General features: G+C 36.3%; 1 protein-coding gene across 1 annotated transcript; it reads left to right on the top strand.

Annotated features, from left to right (window-relative positions):
* Positions 1-43: 43 nt before the first annotated feature.
* Positions 44-24,699, top strand: BORA (BORA aurora kinase A activator). The gene is made up of 12 exons (XM_032314699.1): positions 44-289; positions 1,234-1,401; positions 3,708-3,814; positions 6,244-6,289; positions 9,195-9,276; positions 13,747-13,812; positions 14,694-14,750; positions 15,381-15,604; positions 16,166-16,298; positions 18,278-18,891; positions 22,988-23,101; positions 24,389-24,699. Exons 2-12 carry the CDS (start codon positions 1,249-1,251, stop codon positions 24,413-24,415), a joined length of 1,623 nt encoding a protein of 540 aa, XP_032170590.1. The 5' UTR covers positions 44-289; positions 1,234-1,248; the 3' UTR covers positions 24,416-24,699.
* Positions 24,700-26,955: the final 2,256 nt, after the last annotated feature.

The following is a 26,955-nucleotide window of genomic DNA, read 5'->3' as shown; positions in this document are numbered from 1 at the left end:
GCGTGAGGCTGCGTTGATTTAAATTTGGAGCCTCGTTACTCTGCGCGGAATGCGAAGCGAGGAGTTGCCATTCGAACTTACTACGCGGCCTCGATGCCATTGGTTGGTTTGCGGACAGCGGCTCGACGCGATTGGCCAGTTCCCCTCAGGGCCCGTGCCCTGGTTGGCCTAAGACAGCGCGGAAGCGGGGAGTTAAAGAGTCTATGCCTGTCGTGGGAGCTGGACTGGCCCCTCGGGAGCGCCCAGGAGTCGCCTGTTTGGGGGGCTTCCTTTTTATACACAACACTAGGTACGTTCTTTGTCGTCCCTGGCCTTTCCTCCTGTTTTGAACCGGAGAGCTCACTTTTCCTTTCTCCCGACCCACCTGCCCGCTGTCCCCGGGGTGAATGGGAGCAGCGAGGGAATAGGTGCGGAAGGGGATGGGGTGGGGGGCGCCAAGCAGTGATCGTGTGGGCTTGGGAGTGACACTGGCGTGAGTGTCCACCTCTTCTCTTCTCCCAAGGAAGCCAGCTGCTTCAGCCTTCCAAGAAGTAGATTCTTTCTCCCTAGTCTTGTCCCCCTTTGACTGAAAGTAAGTGCAGTCTCGCATGCTACCCTGCGTTTTTAGCGGAAAAGAGGATGTTTGAGGAGAGGCAACCAAAGGAGGCGGTTAATTTCCCTGCTCTAATCAGTCACACTTCTTGGAGCGGGGCTCAAGTGGAAGTGGAAGACACACACGCGTGCACAAGCTTCCTCGTCACATATTTGCTTGCTACCAGTCATTGTTGTTTAGCAACTGTAGTTTAATAGGTAATTGTTGGGATATCCGAAGGATGTTCAGTCTTTAGAGACTTGCAGTAATGAATAAAGAAACTATAGGTAGAAGTCTTTTCGTTGAAGAGTTTTGTGTCTGCTCCTTGAGTTGCCTCGAAAGCAGACCTGAGCTTATTCATATGTGGTTGACTGCTACCTGTGTGCCCCTTAACTTTCTGAGCCTAAGTCTTCTGCAAAATGATATCACAAATAGCGTACGTCTCTAGCTTTTAAGATTATTTCAAGGGTCACTTTAGAAAATGTATGTGATGCCTCTTTGTGAACTGTAAAAATAATAATAATAATAATAATAATACCCCCAAAGCGTTAGATTTTGAGGATTTTTTTTTTTTTGCGAAGTATGTTTCTTGAATACATTTTAGTTGTCAAAAATCAATGTGGAACTTTGTGGTTTTATTGTTCATAATTATTTCTTTTTAGTTTTCTCTCTCTGCTATGGGAGATGTCAAAGAATCAAGGATGCAGATAACACCAGAAACTCCAGGAAGGATCCCAGTTTTGAATCCTTTTGAAAGCCCTGGTGATTATTCTAATCTCCATGAACAAACTCTCTCCAGCCCTTCTGTTTTTAAATCAAGGAAATTACCAGTAAGTTATTCTTGACTAGTGTATACGAATTATTTTAAATGTAAACATCTTTCTTCAGAAGTTAAGGGAGAAACTTCCCCTGGAGCACATATGTTTGAAATGTGCTCTTTTAGCTGTAATGTTCACTATAGTGTGTGATTGGGCTAAATATAAGTTAGGTAGATTTTTTTTTTTTTTTGAGTTAGAATTTTTCTTTTTTTTTCTTTCAGTGGATAACGTGTTGACTTCCTGAAACTGGGTGTAGCTAGATACTATGGTTGGTGATATGTTTATTAATACTATATTTGAGAAGAAGCTGTGTCATCTAATTATCTATTCTCATTTATTCAGCAAATCTATTTGAATGCTGTTGTGTTAGATAAAGTACTAGGCATAGAGAAGTAGTGAGGGTCATTAGACACAAACTTTCAAGGAGCTTGTATTCTAATGCAGGAATCAGCAAGCTTCTTCTGTTAAGCGCCACAAAGTAAATATTTCAGGCTTCGCAGGTCATCTTGTTGCTGTTACAACTAGTCACCTCTGCCTTGTATCACAAAAGCAGCCATAGGCAATAGGAAAAGCATGAAACATGGCTGTGTTTCAATAAAGCTTTCTTTATGGACATTTGAATTTCATGTAATTTTCACATGTCATAAAATAATAATTTTTTAATTTTTCTTTTTTTTAAACTTTATTTTATTTTTTTTCAGTGTTCCAAAATTCATTGTTTATGCACCACACCCAGTGCTCCATGCAATATGTACCCTCCGTTATACCCACTACCAGGCTCACCCAACCCCCCACCCCCCTCTCCTCCAAAACCCTCAGTCCGTTTCTTAGAGTCCACAGTCTGTCATGGTTTGTCTCCCCCTCTGATTTCCCCCAACTCTAGCTTGCAGTTGTATAAAAAGAAGCCAACATATACTCTAAAGGAAAAGACATAACTAATCTAGCAACTTCAAAACAATGTATGTGGTATTAGTGGTTAGGGCGATCAAGGGTGATATGGAAAGGAAAGTGCTCTTTTGGAGATTAGGGAAGACTTTGTAGCTTTAGCTTATTTTTATTGTTATTTCCTACACTGGAGTTCTTTTGAAGCATGATCTTTTAACCTAGTAAATTACCTGGAAAAACTGCCAAGTGCATTGCTGTTTATGCTATGCTTTCATATCTGTTAAACTAAGAGCAAGTAAAGTTTTACAGTTACGGATTTTATATTGTCATAAATCTGACCTCATGATTTTTGATTGAACTGTATTAAATTTTAGTTATCTGGTAATCTAGAATAAATAGATTAGCTGCAACATAATCCTCAAAGCCAGAATGTGTGGAATGTTGGATTTTTAAGCCTGATTTTATTAAAAATGCATTAGGAATTACAGATTAGGATTTGAGTAAATTTTTGGTTCAGTTGGATAGTTGAATGCAGAAAAGCAGCTGTGATTACCATTTTCATAATTATTTTAAGTATCAACTGTTTTATGAGCTTTTGCAGGCACTTCTGTACTTAGGACTTCATTCAGTTCATTCTTAGTGAGAGTAAAGAACTTTGATACCTCTATAAGAGATTTTTACTTTTACTTTGGTATGTTGCGTCACTGATGAGCAATTTCTCATTAACTGATGAGGAATTTCTATACCTTTATACTCTCCTGTGATTTTTTTTTCCCCATTATTACATGATTTTAAAAATCACCCAATTGGGGAGTGCCTGGGTGGCTCAGTGGGTTAAGCCGCTGCCTTCGGCTCAGGTCATGATCCCAGGGTCCTTGGATCGAGCCCCGCATCGGGCTCTCTGCTCAGCAGGGAGCCTGCTTCCTCCTCTCTCTCTGCCTGCCTCTCTGCCTGCTTGTCATCTCTCTCTGTCAAAAAAAAAAAAAAAAAATCACCCAGTTGGGACACCTGGGTGGCTCAGTTGGTTAAACATCTGTCTTTGACTCAGATCAAGTCCCACACTGGGCTCCTTGCTCAGCAGGGAGCCTCCTTCTCCCTTTGCCTGCCACTCCCTGCTTGTGCACATGCGCTTGTGCGCGCACGCTCTCTGTCTCTCTGACAAATAAATCTTAAAAAAAATAGTTTAAAAAAAAAACAAAAATCACCCAGATGGAAGATTTGGATATTTTAAAATACAGTCCTGTAAGTTGATTTAGTGTGATTTGATTACCATTTACCATTTAATTTAGTGGTAAAGACAAATTTTAAAATACAAGGTTTGAAATACTTTTGCATTATAACCAGTCACATTATTTCCAAAGCTGACATCTGTTAGCATTTTGATGAACTATTTTAGTTTGCTTTTACTCATAAGTTCACTTTCTTTTGTTAAGACTCCAGGGAAATTTAGATGGTCTATTGATCAACTAGCTGTAATAAATCCTGTAGAAATAGACCCAGAAGACATTCATCGTCAAGCTTTATACTTAAGTCATTCTCGGTAAGTTTTCCTTTTTTGTATCTAAGTATAATAAGATATTCTTAAGTGAAGAGAGATGGGAAATTCCAAAGGTTGGATATATTTATATGTAAAGATATCAGGGAGGAAAAATTCTGAGATAGATTTATTGTATCTAAATGAAGAGTGAGTTCAAAGAGCACTATCCAGAAAGAGATTTCCTTGCAAACAGTTCTAAACCTTAGTAGGAATTTTTTTTTTTTTAAGAGATAACTTTCCTCTGCTACTTATGGGATTATGGGATAGCTGTGCTTTCCAGTACTTGGTAGAGTGAAGAATATTTTGAAATTTGTACCTTTCTACATGATTGTGGCTTCTCCCACTGAATTTTTTTATTTTTCTTTATGGTGGTATTGGGTAAAGCAAAATCCTCTTTCATTGCCATCTATGTTTGGGGAAGCCTAAAATCTCAAAAGCACATTGAATGAAAGGGTATTCATTAGCAACAGAGAGAGCTTTTCTAGATATCACCCAACTTTGATATAACACCCTTAGGAAATCTAAACTACATTGTATTGAAGTCAATCTATTAATCAGAGCAGCCTTAACTTTTTGATGTGTTACGTAGATTTCCAAGCACTGGTGTGCCTCAGACTGGTGGCAGTCTGCTTGATGATGTCCAGTGTAGGGAGAACTTGCACTTCTTCAGTGGAACAGACCTAGCTTTTGATTACATATTACTGTAATCTATAATTATAAGTAACAGTGTTTGTTAATGGTTTGGGGAATTCTTGTTGATGTCATTTGTATAGTCTGATGTTTTAAATATTTGAAATAATTGAACACTGGTGTGACCAGCTTTTAATTTTTATCCCAAGGTACATGTTGTCAGTCCAAAATAATGGGTGATTGGTGTATTTCAGTAGGTAGATTTGTAATACAAAAGAGGAGAAAAGAGTGAGAAAGATCCTACTTTTAATTAACTAATGTAATTCAGTAAATGATTACGGCTTCCCCAGTGGATAGTGAGTACATTCTCAACAAAGCATTCCGATTCATTCTTAGAAACAAGCAGTGACTTCTAGTGTCTCTTCCTATCTAATCCGAGTTTCCAATTTCAGTGCTTCCCACTCTTTATTACTGCTCCACATAAAAAAATGATAACTGTAAGGCAGATGGGTGTAAACAAATGAGTCCATCCATACGGAAGGTGAGCGATCCTGAAAAGGCCCTCCCCTACTCAGGATCCATTCAGGGTATTCCTGTAATGGGTATGCGTGATGCTGGTGTTCTTTGATGTAATGGTCAGGGTACTCTGTCCTCCTTGACTTCTGAGAACCCTCCATGATCAGGTTCTATAATATTTGTCTAAACTAATTTTCAGTGCTGCTAGCAATTGCCTGAATATTTCAGGTTCTTAAAGTCCCTCTGATGAAGCAGAAAATGTTTCTGAATGAGGTGATACTAAATCAGAGCTTAGTAAATATTATAGGCTATTATTATTATGCACTGTTATTTTGACCTGGCTTATGTACATGAGATACAACTGAGTTATTTGTCCCCAAAATGGCTGTTGTTCAAGCTGAGATATATGGATTATCATTGCAACGTATTTTCTCATCATTCCTTTACTTGAAAAATTCATTTGATTTTAATTTGTGAAACATACATTCTTAGATAAGGTTTGTTAAAGCCACAAATACATATGTGAAACATTTTGAGTGACAGTCATTTGAATTGTGAGAAGAAGTATTTTACCAATTTATTAACAGAAAGCAAATAATCTTCCTTGGGATAGATTGAAGTGGTTCTCCAAGGCTAGCTGCTTAGTCCTTGGCAAATCTATGCCTTGTGCTTGAGACCCAACATTTTATGTTAAATCTTGTAGCTGATAAGTTTGTGTTGTTATAATTGCAAATTGTATCAAAGTGGGAAAAAAATCATTTGGACAGAATTCTATATTGTCATTATTTCATAATTAATATTTTTACATCTTTATTCAGAACTGTAAGGGTGATAGTTTCTTTTCTTCTATTTCAGAGTAAGAGTTGATTCTAAAATTATAGCTATGATAAGCTTGCTATAACTGAAGAAAGAGAATCCGGACAATTTTTAGATTTCTGTGGAATGAAATACTTCTTAATTTACGATGGTTAAAGGACAAAGTTCATTCAAATTACTTTATGTTGTTAATAGTAATTTAAAAATTTTATCAATGTAAGCCTTTAACAGAAAATACTATTCCATTCAAACTGAATGGGAAAGAGGGAGGTAAGCCTAACAGCACAATGTCAAATACCTAAATACTGTCATTTACTGAATGTGATAAGATACCAATTTTGCTCTTAAAATAAGACTAACATTTGCCAGTTTTCAACAGAATGAAATTATTTCTTTGAAAGCTTATTATTTTAAATGTTCAATCAGCTGAAGTAATGGCATGGTTATGTTTCTTCTTTATCTCTGTATAGAATAGATAAAGATGTGGAAGACAAAAGACAAAAAGCCATTGAAGAGGTAACTTAAAACTGTTACTGATCATAAAGCCAGTTAAGCATCAATTCTGCGTGCACATCACCTCTTTTAGGAAGACTTCCTTCAAATCCTTTACTCTTCCGGATCGCCATCAGCCTGGCCTGTCCCCAGCTGTGTCTGGTGCCCTTCTGTGCTCCCATAAAACCGATGTTCAGCTCTGCCAGCGCCTGTCATAGTGCTCTTGTGATACTGTAATGATTTGGTTTAGTGCTTCTTTCCCCTAGGCTACATTCTTTTTTTTGGCCAGTGTTACGCTTTATTTATCTTTTCATTTTCAGGGTTTAGCCAGTTTGTCTCTTCCTTGTGCCTTCAGCATACAGATGAGCACAAACTTCTGTTTCATCTTGGAGTTTATATGTAGAGAAAGTTGAATCTTTTCAGACCTTGAAAATCGAGATTGGCTTTGGCAGCAATGTTGTTGTTAATGCTTTGAATTTTTAAGGCATAGAATATATTTCATGAAATAAAATACCTTACTAAAACATAGTAAAAAGTTTATTTCAAATGTAGGGGTTTTTTTAAAATAAAAATAATAAATTAAGTTTTTCACTTTTTGCTCCTTTGATAATCTCCTCTTAGAGTGCAAGCTAGGCTTATTTATCTAATTATTGCCCAGAAAATCTTTATGTCTTGGCAACATCTGTTTTTCCTTTTTCCCTTGCTAGCCCCCTCTACCCATCTCTATTCCTTAGCTATATTTGGCTCTTCTACATGCCAGAAGACTTCCACTATGGACTATGTAGAGATTAAATGATGCTCTGGCCCCTCCTGCACTTATTTTTCTAGTGTTGGCTTGGGTTGCAGATACAGCATATTTCTTCAAAAACCACTGCATGTGCTTTACTCCTCTCAAACATTGTACTTCTTTATATAGTAACTTCAGAATTTTCATTCTGATCTAATCACTTGTTTCCACCACAGTTGAATATTCTCAGACTGGATCGCATTTCCCAACATTTTAGAAAATATGCTTTCCCTTTAGAATCCTCAACTTTAAAGGGAAATTCAGCAGAAAATTTAAGAAAATGAAGTCAGAGGGAAAATTAGGGTCAGTCTCAGTGTATCAGAAACAAGTTAATGATCAGAAACAAATATTTTCAAATATATAAATTTTTGAAAGAATAATTATGTGCATAGTCAAAAGAAAACAAAATTTAGACTTCAAAGAAAAATTACAAAATGAAAATGAAGAACTTCTTGTTTCCCCTTACTTCCTAAAAGTAACTATGTGACTTTTATACTTTCAGATTAATTTTATGTGTATAACAATAAATGATCTTTAACAAATAGGATTATCATTCTCATATTGTTTTGCATCTCGCTTTTTTGCTTAATAACATTTCATAGGGTTTTTTTTATTATTATTAACACATACTGATTTTTAGTAACAGCATAGTATTCCTTTGAATGACTGTGTTATAACCTAACTCAGCCCCTACTGATAGATACATAGGTTGTGTTTGGTGTTTTGCTATCACAAATAATGCTTCAGTGAACACACTTGTGCTTATATCTTTGTGTAATGGCAACATACTTGCTAAGTCAGGAGGTTTGTGTTCTCAGTTTTGGTGAATTTTGCCATACCGCCCTCCCAAAAGGTTATAGCAGTTTTTACTCCTGGCTGTGTTCTGATACATGCTGTTTTTTCTTGCCTGCAATAATGGTTATTATTCAGCTTCTTAATTTATATTCTTATCACTTTAAAATTTTCATCTTGTTAATTTGGATTTATATGTTTTTCATTTTGAATGAACTAAACATATTGCTTTGTTAGTTGGTGGGTCCTTTATATTTTTTTCTGGAAATTGTACTTATCGTAATCTCTGCCGCTCCCCCCTTTTTCTTTTACATCTTTCCTTGTGTCAAGGAAATTGTTCTTTACCATATGTATAGCGAAATATAAAGAAAATGTTTTGGAGATGCCTGGCTGGTTCAGTCCTTAGAACAGATGACTCTTGATCTTGGAATTGTGTGTTCAAGCCCCACATTTCCAAAAAAAGGAAGGAAAGGGAAGAAAAATTGTTTTGAGTTCCTTCCAAAACAGAGAGAGGAAAGGGAAAAATACTGTGTTAGACTTTATTTTATACTGGAATGCAAAAAGGAAAGACCTGTATCCAAATGCTCTTATCTCCATTTGAGTATACTGGTGTACTGGTTTAACAGCTAGCCCTCTGCAGGAGGAGTATGATTTCTAGCGATTGCTGCTATCTCTAATGTAAATACCCAGCCATGGCCAGTTTCAAATGAGTGCTGGGACGTTACCCAATGGTAAAGGAAGTGCCACAGCCCACAGTATATGTGGGAGTCCCACCATGCTGTTGCAAAAGCCACTATGAATCTCAAGAGCATGGATACTGGGAAGTGTTCAGTAATTAGTGAATAATGAGTTAGGGCGTTTGTTACCTTTTTGTTTTATATATTTTAAGTTTACAAGTTTTTAGCATTGACTTTAACAAGTGATGCACAAAATTCCTGAAAATTTAATAATTAGATCTTGAGAGCCAGGATAAGCCTTTTCCAGCACACCATTCATACCTGCTTGTATACATCTATTTTCATTTATTGCTGCTTTCTTCATCCTCCCTTTTGTTATCTTCACCACCCTCCCCAAATTGGGAGGGATTAAAAATATTTCTCTATGATCAATGCCCTTAGATTAATTTGCAAGTTTTAAGTTCCAGTGGTTGAAGTATTAACAATTCTCTTTATCTATACTTTACATTTCTTCTATTTTACTTTTGGTCATTTGTGCTTTTAAGTATTAAAATTTTTAAATGTTACTATAAAGTCTATGTAACATGTTTAATGATTTTTTTGAAAATAACATGGGTACTTGTTTGTATTTGGGGGGAAATTATGCCTAATTGTATGACTTTAATTTTTCTAGTTTTTCACAAAAGATGTCATTGTACCCTCTCCTTGGACTGATCATGAAGGGAAACAGCTTTCAGAGTATCATTCCAGTAAATGTGAGTGTACTAAAAATCATATGAATAAAAATTGTAAAAATCATATAGTCGTAAAACTTAGTGAATGTAAAGCAATATATAGTGAAGTGTCAGCTTCTCTGCTTTGATAAGGATACATGCTAGATTTCTGGATACCAGAAGATTTAACCTTTTAAGGGTCTGGTTTTCAAGTATGAACAAGTCATGAGTATAAAAGGCACAGCATAGAGAATATAGTCAGTGATATTGTAATAGTGCTGTATGGTGACAGAGGGTAGCTACACTTGTAAGCAGAGCATAACATACAGAGTGGTATAGAGTCGTCAAATTACTATTTTGTACACATAAAATTAATATAACATTGTGCATCAACAACAAAAAACTGCTTAGAGGTTACAACTGAAAATGTGAATAAAATGTACAGAATTCTTACTTTTGGCTGTTTTATTCTGAATTTAATTTTTTCTTCATGACCTTTGTGAATATCAGTTATGATGGTGATAGAGGATCCACTGATGCAGAAATAGTTGGTACTGAATCAAGAACTGAGTTGTTGGTGATTTCTGCCTAATTTTCAAGGTTAATATTTAAAATGAAGTTCTTAAATTGCTTTTTGCTAATTTGCTGATTTCTTATAAAGGCAGAGGAAATGTGGACACTTGACCTCTAGGGCAGTATAATATAGCTGATTATATACAAAATTAATAAGGAAATTGAAGGACAAACCAGTAATCTTTATTTTTTTGACTTCAGGAAATAGTTATCTTTTATTTGCTCTCATTGTCCCTTGAGTTGTGAGCAGTGTTCAAGTATCACTTGTGTATTTCACTTGTACATTTCAGTGAAATTGCCCACTTTCCTATATAGTATACATTAATTATGCTCTCAGCATAAGAAGGACTGTTCCATTCTTATCAAAAATACAATTAATTGGTAAAATGGATTGAGCCCTTGCCATATGCCAGACTGTGCTAAGTGCTTTCAGTAATTCCTTATAATAGCTCACCTGAGGGAGGTACTCTTATGGGCCTCACCTGATGAGAAAATCTAGTTTTAGAAAGGTTGAAGCACTTGTTCAGGATGACGAAGAATAAAAGTGGTAGAACCTGGATTCACAGCTAGACGTTCTCAGCTGGAGTCTGTTCTCAGCCACAACAAACTGAAGGTAGCATGCAGTAGTGGATGGAGACCAGAACTGGAGACCTCCTGCTCCTCCCAATCTATCTCTCCCTCTCTCTCTCTATCTCTCTCTCTATATATATATGCTTTATATGTATACTTTATATATATCACCTATAGGGGTGATCTTGATCAAATTATTCAGTCTCTTTAGACCTCAGCTTGTAAAATAAAGGAGGTGAACTATGTAGTTGTCTCTCCTAGATCTAAAATTTCTATCCAGGGTGACATTTTCATTGACACTGGTTTTTTTTCCCCCAACTCCTTTCACGTTGATTTTTGAACAGGTGAATCTACCTTCTGATGTGGTCTTTTTACTGGTAGGCAAAGGCAGAAATGCTTTGGTTTATTCACAGTGGCTTATGCTGTTAACTTTTACTATTATTAATACTTGTGCAGCAAGGTGCTTCAGTGAATATCCTCACGTGTTTCTATTTATGGACATGAATGAGAATTGCTTTGGCATATACACATAGACTGAGAATTCCTAGCACACAGACTGTGTGTTTACCTGTTTTGACTATGCAGTGGCCCCCTTCTCCAGAATGACTGCACAGTCTACGTGACCACCAGCAGTGCCTAGGATTCCTACATCCCCACATCCCTGCCAGCACTTGGCATTATCCAGCTTTCAAATGCTTGCCTTTCCTTTTTTAAAATTAATTTTACTTACATTCAATTAATTAACATACAGTGTATTATTTAGTATCAGAAGTAGAGTTCAGTGATTCACCTGTTGTATATAACACCCAGTGCTCATTACGTCATGTGCCCTCTTTAATGCCCAACATCCAGTTACCTCATCCCCCTACCTACCTCCCCTCCAGTGACCCTCAATTTGTTTCTCAAGATTAAGAGTCTTTTTTAGTTTGTCTCCGCTGATATTGTCTTGTTTTATTTTTCTCTCCCTTCCTCTATGCTTCTATGTTTTGTTTCTTCAATTCCAAATATGAGTGATATCATATGATAATTGTCTTTCTCCGATTGACTTATTTCACTTAGCATAATACCCTCTAGTTCTATCCACATCGTTGCAAATGGCAAGATTTCATTTTTTGGTGACTGAGTAATATTCCATTGTGCATATATACCACATCTTCCTTATCCATTCATCTGTCATTGAACATTGGACCCTTTGCATAGTTTGGCTATTGTGGACGTTGCTGCTATGAACATTGTATGCTGGAATCACTGCATTTGTATCTTCAGGGTCAATACCTAGTAGTGCAATTGCTGGGTCATAGGGTAGCTCTGTTTTTAACTTTTTGAGGAATCCCCATGCTGTTTTCCAGAGTGGCTGCACCAGCTTGCATTCCCACCAGCAATGTAAGAGGGTTCCCCTTTCTCCACATCCTTACCAGCATCTGTTGTTTCCTGACTTGTTAATTTTAGCCATTCTGACTGGTGTGAGGTGGTATCTCATTGTGGTTTTGATGTTGAGCATTTTTGCATGTGTCTGTTGTACATTTGTATATCTTCTTTGGAGAAATGTCTGTTCATGTCTTCTGCCCATTTCTTGACTGGATTTACTGCTTTTTTAAGATCTTTAAGATTTTGGATACTAGCCCTTTATCTGATAAATTCCTGATGGGTTGTTTAACAATCTAAATGATTGTTGAAGTTTTCATTTCTTTATATACTAATGGTCTTTGAAATTTCCTTTCTTGTAAAATAGCTATTTATAATTTATCGGTTATATTTTTATTGGAGTTGCTGTCTTTTTTTTTTCTTGGTAATTTCTAAGATACCTTGTTTAACAAAGTTATATTGGTTCTAAACATTTCATATACCATCTCCCATTCTGTCATAGGTATGCCATTTTTGTTCTTGATGCTGTTGATTGCAAAGAAATTTTTATTTTGATGTAGTCAAGTGCATAAATTTTTTTTTCTTATTTGATTGTGTTTTAAGCTTATTTAAGTCCTTCCAGGAGGAAACAACCAAGGAAACACTTGCAATAGAGTTAAAAAGCATAGTAATGTTGCAGTTGGTGTCTTTCTGATCTAAGGAGGTGAGGGAAGGCATGCTGGTAGAAGATAATTTCAGCTGAGACCTAATTAACCAGACTAAGCAAATAAGGGAGAAAAGTCAAAATAGTATGAGAAATAGCTAAATGTGAGAGAGAACCTGGTTTCTTTATGCTGCTCAAATAAATAGTGTTTAGTTGGAGAACAACTGTACTAGAGACAGACAAGGTTTTGAAGGGCTTTCTGCGATGCTGAGGTGTTTGGACTCTAGCCTGAAGATCAAGGACATTGTAGGGTTTACTGCAGCAGAGTGCTTGGTTACATTTGCTTTATAGGTCACACTGCTTACAGCAAAGAAAGCATTCAAATGTAGGATTTTTATTTATTTATTTTTTTACTCATTCTGACATTATTTACTAGGATACTCTAATTTATTTACCCACCACCCACTTACTCATTCACCCATTTACTTATTTAAGTTTATTAGGTTACTAGACTTTATTCTATAATGTTCTTTAAGCCTTCTGGCATTTTTTTTTGTTTTTTGTCTCCTTGCCTTTTCCTTCCTTTAATTTTGTTTATATTAGTCATTTTAGTCATTGTGGTTTTTTTTAATCTCATGATTTTCAAGTTATAAAACTTAGTAGTCATTAATTTTCAATTAAAAAAAATATTTGCAGGGGCGCCTGGGTGGCTCAGTCATTAAGCTTCTGCCTTCAGCTCAGGTCATGATCCTAGGGTCCTTGGATCGAGCCCCGCATCAGCCCTCCCTGCTCTGTGGGAAGCCTCTCCCACTCCCCCTGCTTGTGTTCCCTCTCTCACTGTCTCTCTCTGTCAAATAAATAAAATCTTCAAAAAAATTATTAAAAAAAAATTTGCAGCCCAACCTTTGATTCCTGCTATGAAAATAAACTGAACATAGTTTTATCAAACTTTAGGTTTTGTTGAAATGATCTGGCATATTAATTCAGACAATTTATATAACCCATTTTGCAAAAGCATTAAGCAACAGAGATCTGTCTGAGGACTTTGAGGTTTGACTAACGTGCATCCTCAGTCTTTTAAGATTGACATAAATACAGAGTAACCATACTTTCCTTAAAAAGAGTTATTTGTTTCTCTTTATTTGCTGTGGTAGTTCTTCAAGTTTTATCTTTGTGCTTCTTCAAAATTTAAAAAACTAATAGAAGCATGCCAAATTATTATATGTTCAGATACTTATTTTAAAACTGTTATAAAATGAAAGTTTTCACCTTTTTTTTTGTTTTTTTACTCTGGAAAAGGTCACCCTTAAAGTATATGGAGAATATGAAATGTAAGATTTGACACTTAAAATGTTTTATAGGTATTAATATAACTAGTGAATCTCCAGTTGGACGAAAACTGACCATCCATTCTGAGAAAAACAATGGTGAGTGTGAATATAATCTGAAATGAAGAATGTTCCACATTAAGCTACATTTGATTTTAAATTCAGTTTTTGTGATAACACTTTACTCTGAAATCAAAATTATTTAATTATGAATGAGCTATAGGAGAGCTAATTTTTTTTTTAAAAATTAGAATACATATGTTCCTCCATGTTTTAGAAATAGCAGTAGTGTGTGTGTGTGTTGTTACTGTTATTTGAAGCATGTGAGTCGATTTCTGGTGTTGGAAAGCATTTTTCTGAATATTTGTGAATAATTAGGATATCTGTACCCAATACACTTGATCCTTGAACAACATGGGGGGCAAGGGTACCAGCCCCTATGCACTCAAAAATCCATATATAACTTTTTTACTCCCACAGAATTTAACTGCTAGTAGCCTACTGTTGACTGAAAGCCTTACTAATAACATAGTCAATTAACAGGTATTTTGTACGTCATGTATTATGTAGTGTATTCTTACAATAAAGTAAGTTAGAAGAAACCGTTAAGAAAATCGTCAGGAAGAGAAACTACATTTATATAGTACTGTATTTATTGAAAAACATGGACATTTCAGTAAACCCATGCAGTTTAAATCCATGTTCTTCGGGGGTCAGCTATGGAGATGGGCTTCTTTTCAGAGCCAGCAGTACAACCAGAAATTAACTCTTACCACTAACACGTTTATGTCAGAGCTTGAAGGGGTGGCAAACTGCTTATAGAAGGGTGGCATGTTTTTAATAGAATGCATAAATGAAATAATTCAATTTGGCTGGAACATCATGGGGAGATGGTTGATTGGGAAGCACATGGTAAATTGCATGTAATATGCTTGCATTGATTTATCCATGTTTGTATTTATTTATCTGCTTACTTCCAGCTGCTTGTCAGACATTGCTGTCTCTTCCTGTGGATTTTAATTTAGAAAATGTATTAGGTAAGTATTGTATTTGTTTAAACCTTTAATAACTTAGACAGAAGGTTTTGTTTTGATGGCTTTTTGTAAATGGAAGTAGGTGGCAGTGTCTCTTTCTAAAGAAGTGGGGATATAGTCCTAAACTTTCTTTTTCTTTAACTTGGCCTGATTAGCCTTTTTGTCATAATGAATTTTGCTGTAGACATAAACTATTCATTAGCACATCTTATTGGTTTACTTACACTAATAATGAAGTATTCAAAAAAGAAGGAGTAATTTCATATTTCAAATGTCACATATGCAATTAAACTTTGCCCTCTTTTTTGAACAAAATTCAAATAAATAGTACATGCTGGGTTTTTTGTTTTGTTTTCAAAGATTTTATTTATTTATTTGACAGAGATCCTAAGTAGGCAGAGAGGCAGGCAGAGACAGAGAGAGGGGAAGCAGGCCCCCCACCAAGCAGAGAACCCGATGTGGGGCTCAATCCCAGGACCCCGGGACCACGCCTGAGCCAAAGACGGAGACCCCAACCCACTGAACCACCCAGGCGCCCCTACATGTTGTTTTTTTAAAAAATCACGTAACTGAAGAATAATTGCTCTTTAAAATGACTACTTTTGTCTTTACTTCTGCTATTATTAAATATAGGTGACTATTTTAGAGCTGATGAATTTTCAGATCAGTCTCCTGGAAACCTCAGTTCTTCATCCCTCAGAAGAAAGCTGTTTTTAGATGGCAACGGAAGTATTTCTGACTCCTTAACTCCAGCTTCTCCCAGAAGTCCTTGTGGTGCTCAAGCCTCACTGGAGGTTTTTTATTCGATAGATTTATCTCCTGTACGGTGTAGGAGCCCTGTGCAGACACCAAGTTCGGTAAGACGTTGTGCTTGAAGTGTGCTGTGTAGTTGGCTATAGATGGACCTGGACACTCATTTTGTGCTCAGGGACCGAATGGTTGCCTTTGGACTTTATATCTCCTGAGGGTTAGCCTAGTTCACATTTTGTCATTAGTCAGGAATGTTTTGGTGAGACTCCATTTTTATATTTAGGTGTATACAGGATCAGATTAGTCATGAGTCTCAAGGAATTTCAGTGTAAGTTGTTTTCTGAACTAGGTAAGGTTTTCAGTACACCACAACTGGATTGACATTAATTGAGTAATCTAATTTAAAGGTGCTCATAAATAGCTGCTCCTATGAAATAGAATGGTTTGTTTAAAACATGGCATTTATATTTTATTTTAACCAACATACTCTATTTCAAAATGTTTCTAACAGTCTTCTTAATTGTTCTCATTATAAGATGCTTTGCCTTTTGGTGAATGACCAAAGTTTTTAATGACCTACTTTGTAAACGTGTTTTGAAGATGAAAGTAAATAGCATATGGTATAACAAATTGAGAAAGAGAATAGTATAATTTTATTTTTATCACAGGGGCAGTTTTCTTCCAGCCCTATTCAGGACAGTGCAAAAAAATACAGCTTGGGAAGTATAACCAGCCCTTCACCTCTTACTTCACCCACTTTCTCACCAATTGCATTTCAAATAGGAAAGACTCCACTCTCAGGTATGTCTCATAAGAAAATCCCTAATTTCAATTTTTACGTTTACCAACATTTGTTATTAAAGACACTCTTCTTTAACTTGTTCTAACTGTAGAGCTTCTAAATGATTACTAATCTTCAAAAATTTAAAAACTGGTGTTTGTTTGTTTTTTTGTTTTTTACAAAAGGAACAGTTTACCTTCAAAACCTGGATTCTCAACAAAGTTCTACTCTAGTATTAAACTAGAGTAGTTTAATACGGCCATCTGATTAGCAGTATTTATATCAAGTGTTCTTGTAAAGGGGATCAAAGAAAGATGGCAAATTTAGAGTTAAGTTGGTTTCTGTGTGCCTTCTGACCTGTACTTTCAGAATTTGGTAATCAGGTATTCATATTTTGTAATTTGTTTGAGTCAGACTTTTAAGGTAAATATAGTGTGTGGAAATTTACGTGTTTCTCTTTGCAATGTGTTAGTTTCTCAGAAAAAAAAATTGTAACTCCTTTTGAAAAAATTAAAAGAGTTATTCATAATAAAATTGGAAACCTGAAAACTACTTTTGTTAGTGTATGTATATATATATTTTTTTGCATAAATACATGTGTACCTTTATGAGGAGATAGACACACACACCATAGTTCTATGGTTTGTTTTTTATTTTGTTTTGTTTTTGTTTTGTTTTTAATTTATTTATTTGACAGAGATCACAAGTAGGCAGAGAGGCAGGCAGAGAGAGAGATGGGGGAAGCAGGCTCCCCATCAAGCGTAGAGCCCGATGCGGGGCCCGATCCCAGAATCCCAGGATCATGACCCGAGCGGAAGGCAGAGTCTTTAACCCCGTGAACCACCCAGGTGCCCCAAGTGGTCTGTTTTTTTCACAAAGAATTGTACTGTGAACATTTTCATAGGTCTTTCAAATCATTTATTATTGTATGAAACAGTGATTTTTAATCATTGATCATGGATATATCATTTGTTTTCAACCACTGATGAACCTTACTTCTAATTTTTTATTAAAATAATTATTTTTGTTTATACACTGTATTTAAATTCTCAGTAGAATTATTTGGTTAAAGGAGGTGAATGTTTTTAAGGATCTTGATGAATTTTGTCAAATTTTCTTCATAAAAGGTTGCATCAATTGAAATTTTTATCAATAGTATGTAAGAAAGCCAGTTTCTCCCATTTAGAAGTACTGGTATTACCATTCTTTGTGATGTTTCTTAATTTGTTGTATTACAAAAGAGTTTCTTACTGCTTTAATTTTTGTGCCTTTGATTATGATGCTTTTGAACTCTTTCCAAATACTTTCCTTTATTTGAGGGGAGGGATTCTTAGTTCATACTTCACAGTTCATTTGTTTTGTTAAACAAATGCTTTCTTATTGCTTTAACTTCTGTATTTTTTTATTGTTTGTGTGGCTGACCACTTCATGTTTATTTGCCATTGGGAGGATTGTTTCTGGGCCCTTGCCCTTTTTTTTAAACTTCTGTTTTTGTTAAGCCAGTGAAGTTATAAGAAGCATTATATTTTAAAGCACCTTTACCATTTTGATTATCATTGTTAAGCTCTTTCTTATTGCAAATATTATTTTATAATTCTTTGCATGCCTTTTAACATTGCTTATACTGTTTTTGCAAGGTATTTACCTGCTTCATTTACCAGGTATAGCTATTAACTTGTAGTTCTCTGCTGATTTGTCCAGTATCTTCTTTGTATATGAGCACTGTTACTATAGGAGCAATGTGTTTATGAGGAAATAATTCTCAGAGAATAAATTATTTTTTTTAATTAAATGGAAGTGCCAGAGGAATTCTTTTTGAAGAGTCTTATCCTACTTATTGAGACACAATCATTTGTGCTGTTCTTTTTTAACCCCAAAACTTCACTTCAGTAAACAGTACACTCTTCTAGAAATCCAGTTTTTCGGGCATTAAAACCTTAGTAATGTCTTTTCCATTTGCATGTTCTTATGATGGAATTTTTCCCTTTCAATCTTTTAGAACAAAGAAAGTTTACTTTTCATTCCCCTGATAATTCGTCTGGAACAACACATTCTAATGGAATTACTAATCCATGCATCAGAAGTCCTTATATAGATGGCTGCTCACCAATTAAGAATTGGTCTCCCATGAGACTTGAGATGTGCACAGGTGGTACACAGTGTCGGACGTCCCTGATTCGGATACCTTTTGCTCTTGAAGCTCATGGGGAAGACGAAGAAGATCAGCTGAATCTTCCTTGTGCAGATGCCTCGTCACCAGCCATGGACACAGGTGGAGTACCCCTGCGGCAGGTGAAGAGTGACACTGCTGCCCATGGCGCACATTTGGTAGTGACCGCCATGTCTATTACACAGAATCAGTCCAGCACTTCTGAGAAAGAATTAGCACTGTTGCAGGATATTGAAAGTGAGAAAGAGAACAACACTGTGGATATGGTTGATCCCATAGAAATAGCAGATGAGAACACTTGGATTAAGGAGCCAGTTGATAATGGGAGTATGCCCATCACTGATTTTGTGAATGGGATTGCCTTCAGTATTGAAAACTCTCATATATGCATGTCACCTCTTGCGGAGAGCAGTGTCATTCCTTGTGAAAACAGTAACATTCAGGTAAGAAATTTTAATACTCTGGAGTCCTTTACTTTCTCCCTTATTCTTTTTTTTCTGAGGTTATACTAAGAAAATGGGTTAAATGTAAGGACTAGAGTATTATACAACTTTTTAGAAGTATCAATACACGATGATACTAAGAGGGTTAGTTTCTTTTAATTGGGACTGATGGTGTATATTTAATAATCACATTCACTGGTATTTTTGTTGTTGTTCTTAAATATTTTATTTATTTGACAGAGAGATCATAAGTAGGCAGAGAGGCAGGCAGGTGGGGGGGAAAGCAGACTCCCTACTGAGCAGAGTGCACAATGTGGGGCTCGATCCCAGGACCCTGAGATCATGACCTGAACTGAAGGCAGAGGCTTAACCCACTGAGCCACCCAGGCGCCTCACATTCACTGTACTTTACATGTGTTAATTTATTGAATCTTCACAAGGCTCTTGTGAAATAGGTGGACAGTTATCCCCATTTTACAGATGAGGAAACTGAGGGTCAGAAAGATTAAGTAAATTACCTTCATTGGTAGCAAGTAGTGGTGCCAAGATTTGAATCCTGCAGTATGTATGGCTTTAGAGCTCAAGTTCCTGAATCTGAGTTTGTACTGACTCATGGTAATAGCTGACATGAACGTGGTGTTCAGTGTGTCAGGTGCTTTTCCGACCACATTATATGTAGTCAGTCATTTAATTTTCCCATCATAATTCTCCCACCTTTTCAGAATGCTAAAATTTGAAACTCACAGGAGGATTCTAAATGATCCAAAATTAAATATAATCATCTGCTCATGTTTTTATGTCTATATTGTCTCTCCTGACTTCCAAGATCGTTGCTCAGAAAAATACACTAGAATTGCTTTTATATCTGTTAGCTTCTAAATTTCGTTCCTAAGTGAAAGAGCACTTACATCAAACTTAGCCTTCAAGGTATTAACTTTTCCTCACTACCTTTTTTTTTTTTTTTTCAGAACATTTATAAAAGAATCCAAATGCTTTCATTGAAATACACTTTAATCATCTAACTCAACTACCCATCAGAAGCCTATATCACTACTGAATTGTCATCCTCTCTATGCTTGAGTGCCTGCAGGGGAATATAATCCATTTTTGGGCTTCTCTTATCATTTACAGGCTTCTGCCTTATATTGAGCTAAAATATGCTGTCTGGGATATCTACCAGTCAGTTTCAGTTTGACGCTTTGGGCCATATTGTAATAATATTTACCATTGGTAGAGCATTTGATAGTTTAGAAACTTCAGACATTCTTATTTTCCTACCACAAAGGCTACTTCTAACCACTTGAAGATAGCCATATTTTCTCAGGGCCTTTTGACTTGCTTTATTGTGGGCTGGTTAGCTTCCAACGCGGTACAAGCTGTCATCCCAGAATGTCCCTTCACAATGGGAATTCTCTTCACCTTTCCTATGTTCTGTCTTCTGTCTTCTGCATTCCATTCTTCTCTTTCCTGGTTTACCTCTTACTTTACTGGAACACATTTTCTGGAAGCTGTGTGAAAAGGAGTACATATTTTAGATATTGCATGTCTGATCATGTATTCTTCATTCTCTCACATGAGAGTTTGGAAATAATTGTCCTTCAGACTTTGAAGGCATTGTTTCATTGATTCTATTTCATTATTGCTGGTGAGGGATCTGAAACCATTTTAATACTTAATCTTTTGTATCTGGTCTCTTTTTACCCACCCCTGGACATGTATAAGATCTTCTCTTTGTCTACAGTGTTCAGAAATTTCAGCGATTCTTTGGTGTGGGTATCTTTTTGTCCATAGTACTGGGCATTTAGCAGAACCTAATGATCTGTAAACTCATGCCCTTCACCTCTTCGAACCTTTTTTTTTTTTTTAAATAATAGATTTCTCCTCTCTCACTTTCACTTTTCTTTCTGGAATTTCCTCGTACTTCTCCAATTTTTAAAAATCCTTCCGCTATATTTTTTATCTCATTTTTGTTTGTGCATCATTAACTTCTAAGGCCTTTTGTGGGTGGAGGGGGTTGTTTTGTTTTTGCTTTTGGTATTAATTTAAAAATTTGTAGCATGGCTGGCAAAGCATCCAATAGTCTGACCTTTACCTTACTCGTCAGCTTCATTTTGTTTCCTTTTATTCTCTTCGTTCAGTCACATTAGCTTTCCAGAGTTTTAAACAAAGAGCCTTTCCCCCCCCACAGCTTAGAATTCCTGTCTCTCCCACTTTACCTAGTTAACTCCTATTAGTTTTTTAGTTCACAACTTAATAATCACTTCCTCAAAGGAGCCCTCCGTGATCACACTAGCCAAGCTAGATCCCATTATATGCTTTCATAATTCCATGTACACTTTGCCTTCTTTCCATTCAGACCATTTATCGAGCAGTCATATATGTTTTTGTTTATCCCAGAACTTATGTGTAATAGCTATTTGTTAAATGTTTGGAATGAAAACAGAATAAATGTATAGGTAAGTTCAACCAGAAGGACGGTATAAAGTGAGAACACAAGCCATTTGATGTTTGGAACCCTGAGGAGACGTCAGGGGTTTGTTAAAGGAAGCAGAGCCCCCAAAGGAAACTGAGAGGGACCAGCCAGAGAGAGGGACATGAGGAAAGCCTAGTGTTAATATAACATCTTAACCAAAGAATGGTTATTGCTGTGAAAGTAAGAGCAAGGGATATGGGGCTTAAAAAGTGGCTGTTGAGTTAATAACGGAAGTAATTTGGTGAGTGGACGACGCCAGCGTAGAGTGATGAAAAGTGAGTGGAAGGAAGGAGGGTAAAGGAGGTGAAGTAGTGAAGAATTATGTGTAGAAAACTGAAGAAACTGTGTTGTGAGGGGAAGGGGTATCATAGTCAGAAAAGAACGTTCAAGTCCAAGATCTTTTTGTAGTTTTTAAACTTTGTTTTTACTTTAGATGGGAGAAACTAGCATATTTAAGTTGAGAGGGAGAAGAGTAAAAAGAACAAAGAAAACTAGAAATTGGGCAGGATAATTAATAATAATAGGTATCAACTATGTCTCCTTTTCATGTACCAGAGATCAGGGCAAGTATTTTAGTTAGAATCTTTTTTTTTTTAATTAACACATAATGTATTATTAGCCCCAGGGGTACAGGTCTGTGAATCGTCAGGCTTACACACTTCACAGCACCCATCATAGCACATAGCCTCCCCAGTGTCCATAACCCCACCACCCTCTCCCTACCCTCCTACCCCCGGCAACCCTCAGGTTTGTTTTGTGAGATTAAGAGTCTTTTATGGTTTTACAGTTAGAATCTAATCCTCATGATGCCTTACAGCAGATGGAATAAATATAATATATAAAATAGTAATGAATTTTATACATAGGGAACTGAGGTCTGTGAGATGGGATAGAATCTAGAGCTCTGGTAAGAGGTAAGAGGATTAACACAAGTAACCCTTCCACTTTTATAGGGGACCAAGAGGTGACAGATGGACATGGGTGTATATATTTGTAGCTGGGGTCTAGCGTGGTTTAGGGAGCTTGGGCTTGGGAAAGTGAAGTGGCAGATTTCCATTTATTTCCTAGCTCAGTTAGTTTTATCAGTTTCGGGAAGTGAGAGCTTCTTTGAGTTTTATTGTAATCTTCACTTTTATCTAACGGTTGTGACAATAACAGGAAAGCAAGTTCATAGTGGCTCGTTCACAGATTACAAAGGACACTACAAGATGTATTTTATCAAAAGGAGTAGTTTAATACAGTGACAACCTTGAAGAACAACCAGTTCTGTATAGAATTACCTTTTATAGTTCTATATTTTAAATTTCATTATAATCAATATTAAATAGTATTATTAAATATGACCAATATTAAATAGTACATTGTCTTGTTTACTTGCAAATGGTAGTATTCACTTAAATATTCACTTAAATATTTTATATATTTTTATCTATATTTTTATATATATAACTCTACTTATTTTATATATATAACTGTTAACTGGTATTTTATGTGAGTATATAATTTTAGAAATACATTTTATATAAATATTTTTAATTTTACTTAGACATAAGAGTTCCTCTAATTTTGTGGCTGAGTTAGTTTGCAGTGTTATCCTTAGTGTTTTTTCCTCTTCCCTGGCAGATGGATAGTGGCTATAACACACAGAATTGTGGGAGCAATATTATGGATACGGTTGGAGCAGATAGTGATGCACAAAGCTTGGAAGTTGAGAGTAAATCTCAAGTTTTTAATAAGGTATGGAAAAGACAGAGAAAGCTTGATATGGTTGTGTAAGTATTTATTATATATTACTTTTTTCAGGGGCACCAGTTGGTGGAGCATGTGACTTGATCTCAGAGTTGTGAGTTCGAGCTCCACCTTGGGTGTAAAGATTACTTAAAAATAAAATCTTTAAAATAAAAAATTATTTTCAGTGTATTTTCCACCCATTTTGCTTAAAACTTTGTTAATCATCATCTGTTTACGCCTCATCCTAGTTTGGTTCATTTAACAGGGTATGGTGTTTTGTTTTTTTTTTTAAAGATTTTATTTATTTATTTGACAGAGATCACAAGTAGGCAGAGAGGCAGGCAGAGGGAGAGAGGGGGAAGCAGGCTCCCCACCGAGCAGAGAGCCCGACGCAGGGCCCAATCCCATGACCCCCAGACCATGACCCGAGCCGAAGGCAGAGGCTTAACCCACTCAGCCACCCAGGTGCCCCAGTATGGTGGTTTTTAAATCAAAACAGTTCATTTTCCAAAATAACTCTTTGGCTATGGGAGAGGTTAAGAGGTTGGAGAGGGAGAGCTAGTCCTACTTTGGAGCAGGCACCTGAATTCCTTTTCTTAAAACTAAAGAGGAATGGGAATAAGGGGTGCCAAGACAGTTTTTTTGGCCTCTAACATTATTTCAAAGTTAAACATAAAGAATTTCCATCATTAAGAAAATGACACAACTGAGAGACCACACATCAAAATAAGAACTCTCAAAAGTAAGGGCTCTTTTCTTTAAAATCCAAAAGCCTTTCAAGACTATAAATAACATACCTTACCTACTAAGTATTTGTACAAAGGTATGCTTTTGATTAGGACATTTACTGTACCTTCTTGATACGATGGTTCTAACTATATTTGCATATTTGAGGAAAAGCCATCATAATTATAGGCACTGATCAGGAGAATCTTTCATTTTTATGTCAACTTGTTCATAAACACAATAAACACCAGCAACTTGCAACTGAACATAATTCTCTCCCAATGAATATTAAGATATAATATGGAGGCTATCTTAATTTCCTTTTCCTCCATTTTCTTGAGGTGTTTGGTTGTAGTTGTTCATTTAGAAGCAAGCAGGTAGGGTACAGGAAAAGGACTTTTTGATGCAGAACATTGATTTATAGAAATCCCTATCTTCACTGTGCTTTTAGAATTCATAAGGAAATCTGCATTTAGGTTTTAAAACATGGTAGTTGCGCCCTGCACCCTTGAATGGTCCTATTCAAGCAGCAAATAAGGTATTTTCTGCTTTTTCCCCACCCCACAGGAAGACCGTGTAACACAGAGGTGTTGAATGAACACAGAAACTTCCCATCAAGGCAGCAGTCCATAGAATACCTCTCAAAGCCGAGGTCCATCACTCAGTGGCTCCTCACATAATTTTTATGCAGAGGATCAATAATGGGATCGTGACTGGGAAAAAGGTGCTTCAACTAACATGCTTAGCTTTTTTTCTTTCCCCCCTTAATGTGAAAAATCAAGGGCTTAGTGACATGGGAACAGAAAAGCTCCTGGAACTTTCAACTCATCGAAGTACAACTGTATTTTTTTTAATAAATATTTTTGTACTTACCTTGATTGATGTGTTTAACAGTAAAAAAAAATTTGAGAACAAGGACTTTGCTCCTATCCCACAGGGTTAGTGAACTGCCTAATAGTAAACCTTACCAACAGGACAGAATTTAGCAGTAGTTTTAAGAACATGTAGAATTGTGAGGGTACGGTTTTATTTTACATAAAAATGTGACTATACAGATGAATTTACATTTATAACCTTTGTGAAAGAAATAAATCTTAGAGATAAAACAAACTTGAAGAGTACGAAGGAGATTAAGCATTTTCCCAGAATTTTTTAATTCTTGATTCGTTCATTTGTGTACAAATTCTGTTCTAGTTACTACTTCTTTTTTTTTTTTTTTAAAGATTTTTATTTATTTATTTGGCAGAGAGAGGGAGAGAGATCACAAGTAGGCAGAACAGCAGGCGGAGAGAGAGAGGGGAAGCAGGCTCCCTGCTGAGCAGAGAGCCTGATGCGGGGACCTCAGGGTCTCAGGACCCTGAGAGTAAGACCCAAACCAAAGGCAGTGGCTTAACCCACTGAACAACCCAGGCACCCCCCAACAGGGCTTTTTGAATGTAATATTCCATGTGCTGCTTAGCATAAAAACTGGCATTAGAAGCCTTTTAAATTACTGAAGACAAGGCTTTGGATGAAAATAATGATTCTGGTCATCTTGACCTATCCAATAAGAACTAATGCCTGATTAGGCTTTCCTCCTAAATGAAACCAAGAAAACAAACATGGAAAGACCAAAGATTAGCCATTGCCTTGTTTAACCAAGAAGCCTCCCTTTCCTTCTGTTGCAAGTAAACTATGGGCTGTCAGCAAAGGATTTTTAAATGGTGGAGAGGTGGAAGTCAAATGGGTTTTGTGACACATTCAAGTTAGGAAATGTAAATTTTTGTGGGAACATAGCTGCGCTTGCTTACATCCTGTCTGCGGCTGCTTTCACGCTGTTCGAGGAGAGTTGAGTGCGACGGTTGTAACCGAGAATGCATGGCTCGCGGAGTCTAACATGGCTGTCCTTCACAGAAAAGGTGTGCGGACACTCTTGCGCGTGAGCCCGCTACTTGGTACCGAGACCAAAGTCATCTTCGTTCAACTGAAACAAGTTCTGGCTCAACATGGGGGAAACTGGAACAGTCACTCAGCAATCACTGGGGGCCTAAATGACTGTACACTGGGTCATTATTCCCATTTAGTAGACTTGTTGATTCACTTGCTGGTCCTTCTCACTGGACTGCAAGCTCCTTCAAGGCAGAGACAGTTCACTTGACTCTGCGGAGCCTGGTATGTTTTAAGTACTTTAGAAATTGAATAAGCAAAGTAAAGAGTTTAAAGATAACTATCTCAAAACATTCTTAAAAAAACAAAATAATTACTAATCTTTGTGATGAACAAGGCACACCAAGTTGTAATATTTACTTAAGACTGTTCCCTTTAATATGTTCTTACACAATCCCCCCTTTTCCTATAGAACCTGATACATACACAGTTTAAAAGCCATTCATGACCTGTGTTTTATAAGTAACATGATGCAGATGTTCAAAGTGCCATCTCTATTTGCTCTTTGAGCCCTAATGCCTTATTTTGGGTGAGATGTGAGCTAACGGTTAAGGATGATGATCACCATACTTATTATCTGGTATTAAAAAAAAACTTATTCTAGGCAGCTCCAAATATCCTTCTTGCCTTCCTACAACATTCATCCCAAACACAGCTGTTCAGGACCACTAATAAAAATGCAGGAAGCTTTTACCAGTAAGGGAACACTTCATATAAATTAGGTACATTAAAGATGGCAAAGGACTGAATTCCTTGACAAATCTTGATGTCATTGTCTTGAAATCTAAAAACTACTATATCAAACATGGACATCTTTCAAGACTTAGAAAGAACAGATTGTTCCTGACTTCTGAAAATGTTCTATTTTCCTCCACAGGAAAATGATAGGTTTTTTTTCTCTATCAATATTAATCAAATTACTTATATAAAATTAATCTGTTCTTTAGTGAGCAGACGAATGCTCCATTTAAATGATCTTTACAGATCCCTGAGGTTGCTATCTTGTCACTATTTAAGTGATGGATATTCAATTGAATTTTTATGCATAAATAGTTCAGTTCAATCTAGAAATGAAGTAGCAAGCATGATGGGCCAGACACAGTCAACAAACAGTTCAATAAAAATGCAAATTTTTAAAACCATTACAATGTATTTAAAAGTAACAAACTTATCACACACTTCCAAGGTTTAAAAGTGTTCTCTCAAGG

This window comes from Mustela erminea, chromosome 15, assembly GCF_009829155.1.
Source record: "Mustela erminea isolate mMusErm1 chromosome 15, mMusErm1.Pri, whole genome shotgun sequence".
NCBI classification, from domain to species: Eukaryota; Metazoa; Chordata; class Mammalia; order Carnivora; family Mustelidae; genus Mustela; species Mustela erminea.
Note: the sequence above shows the minus strand (reverse complement) of the source record. Positions and strands in the feature narration are given on the sequence as shown.

What these genes read in the sequence shown, in the direction of transcription:
- BORA (XM_032314699.1), top strand. Translation starts at nt 1,249, where the DNA reads ATGGGAGATGTCAAAGAATCAAGGATGCAGATAACACCAGAAACTCCA. An exon ending in CCATTCTGAGAAAAACAATG is followed by an intron (nt 13,813 to 14,693) that starts GTGAGTGTGAAT and finishes GCTTACTTCCAG; the next exon opens with CTGCTTGTCAGACATTGCTG. An exon ending in TAATTTAGAAAATGTATTAG is followed by an intron (nt 14,751 to 15,380) that starts GTAAGTATTGTA and finishes TATTAAATATAG; the next exon opens with GTGACTATTTTAGAGCTGAT.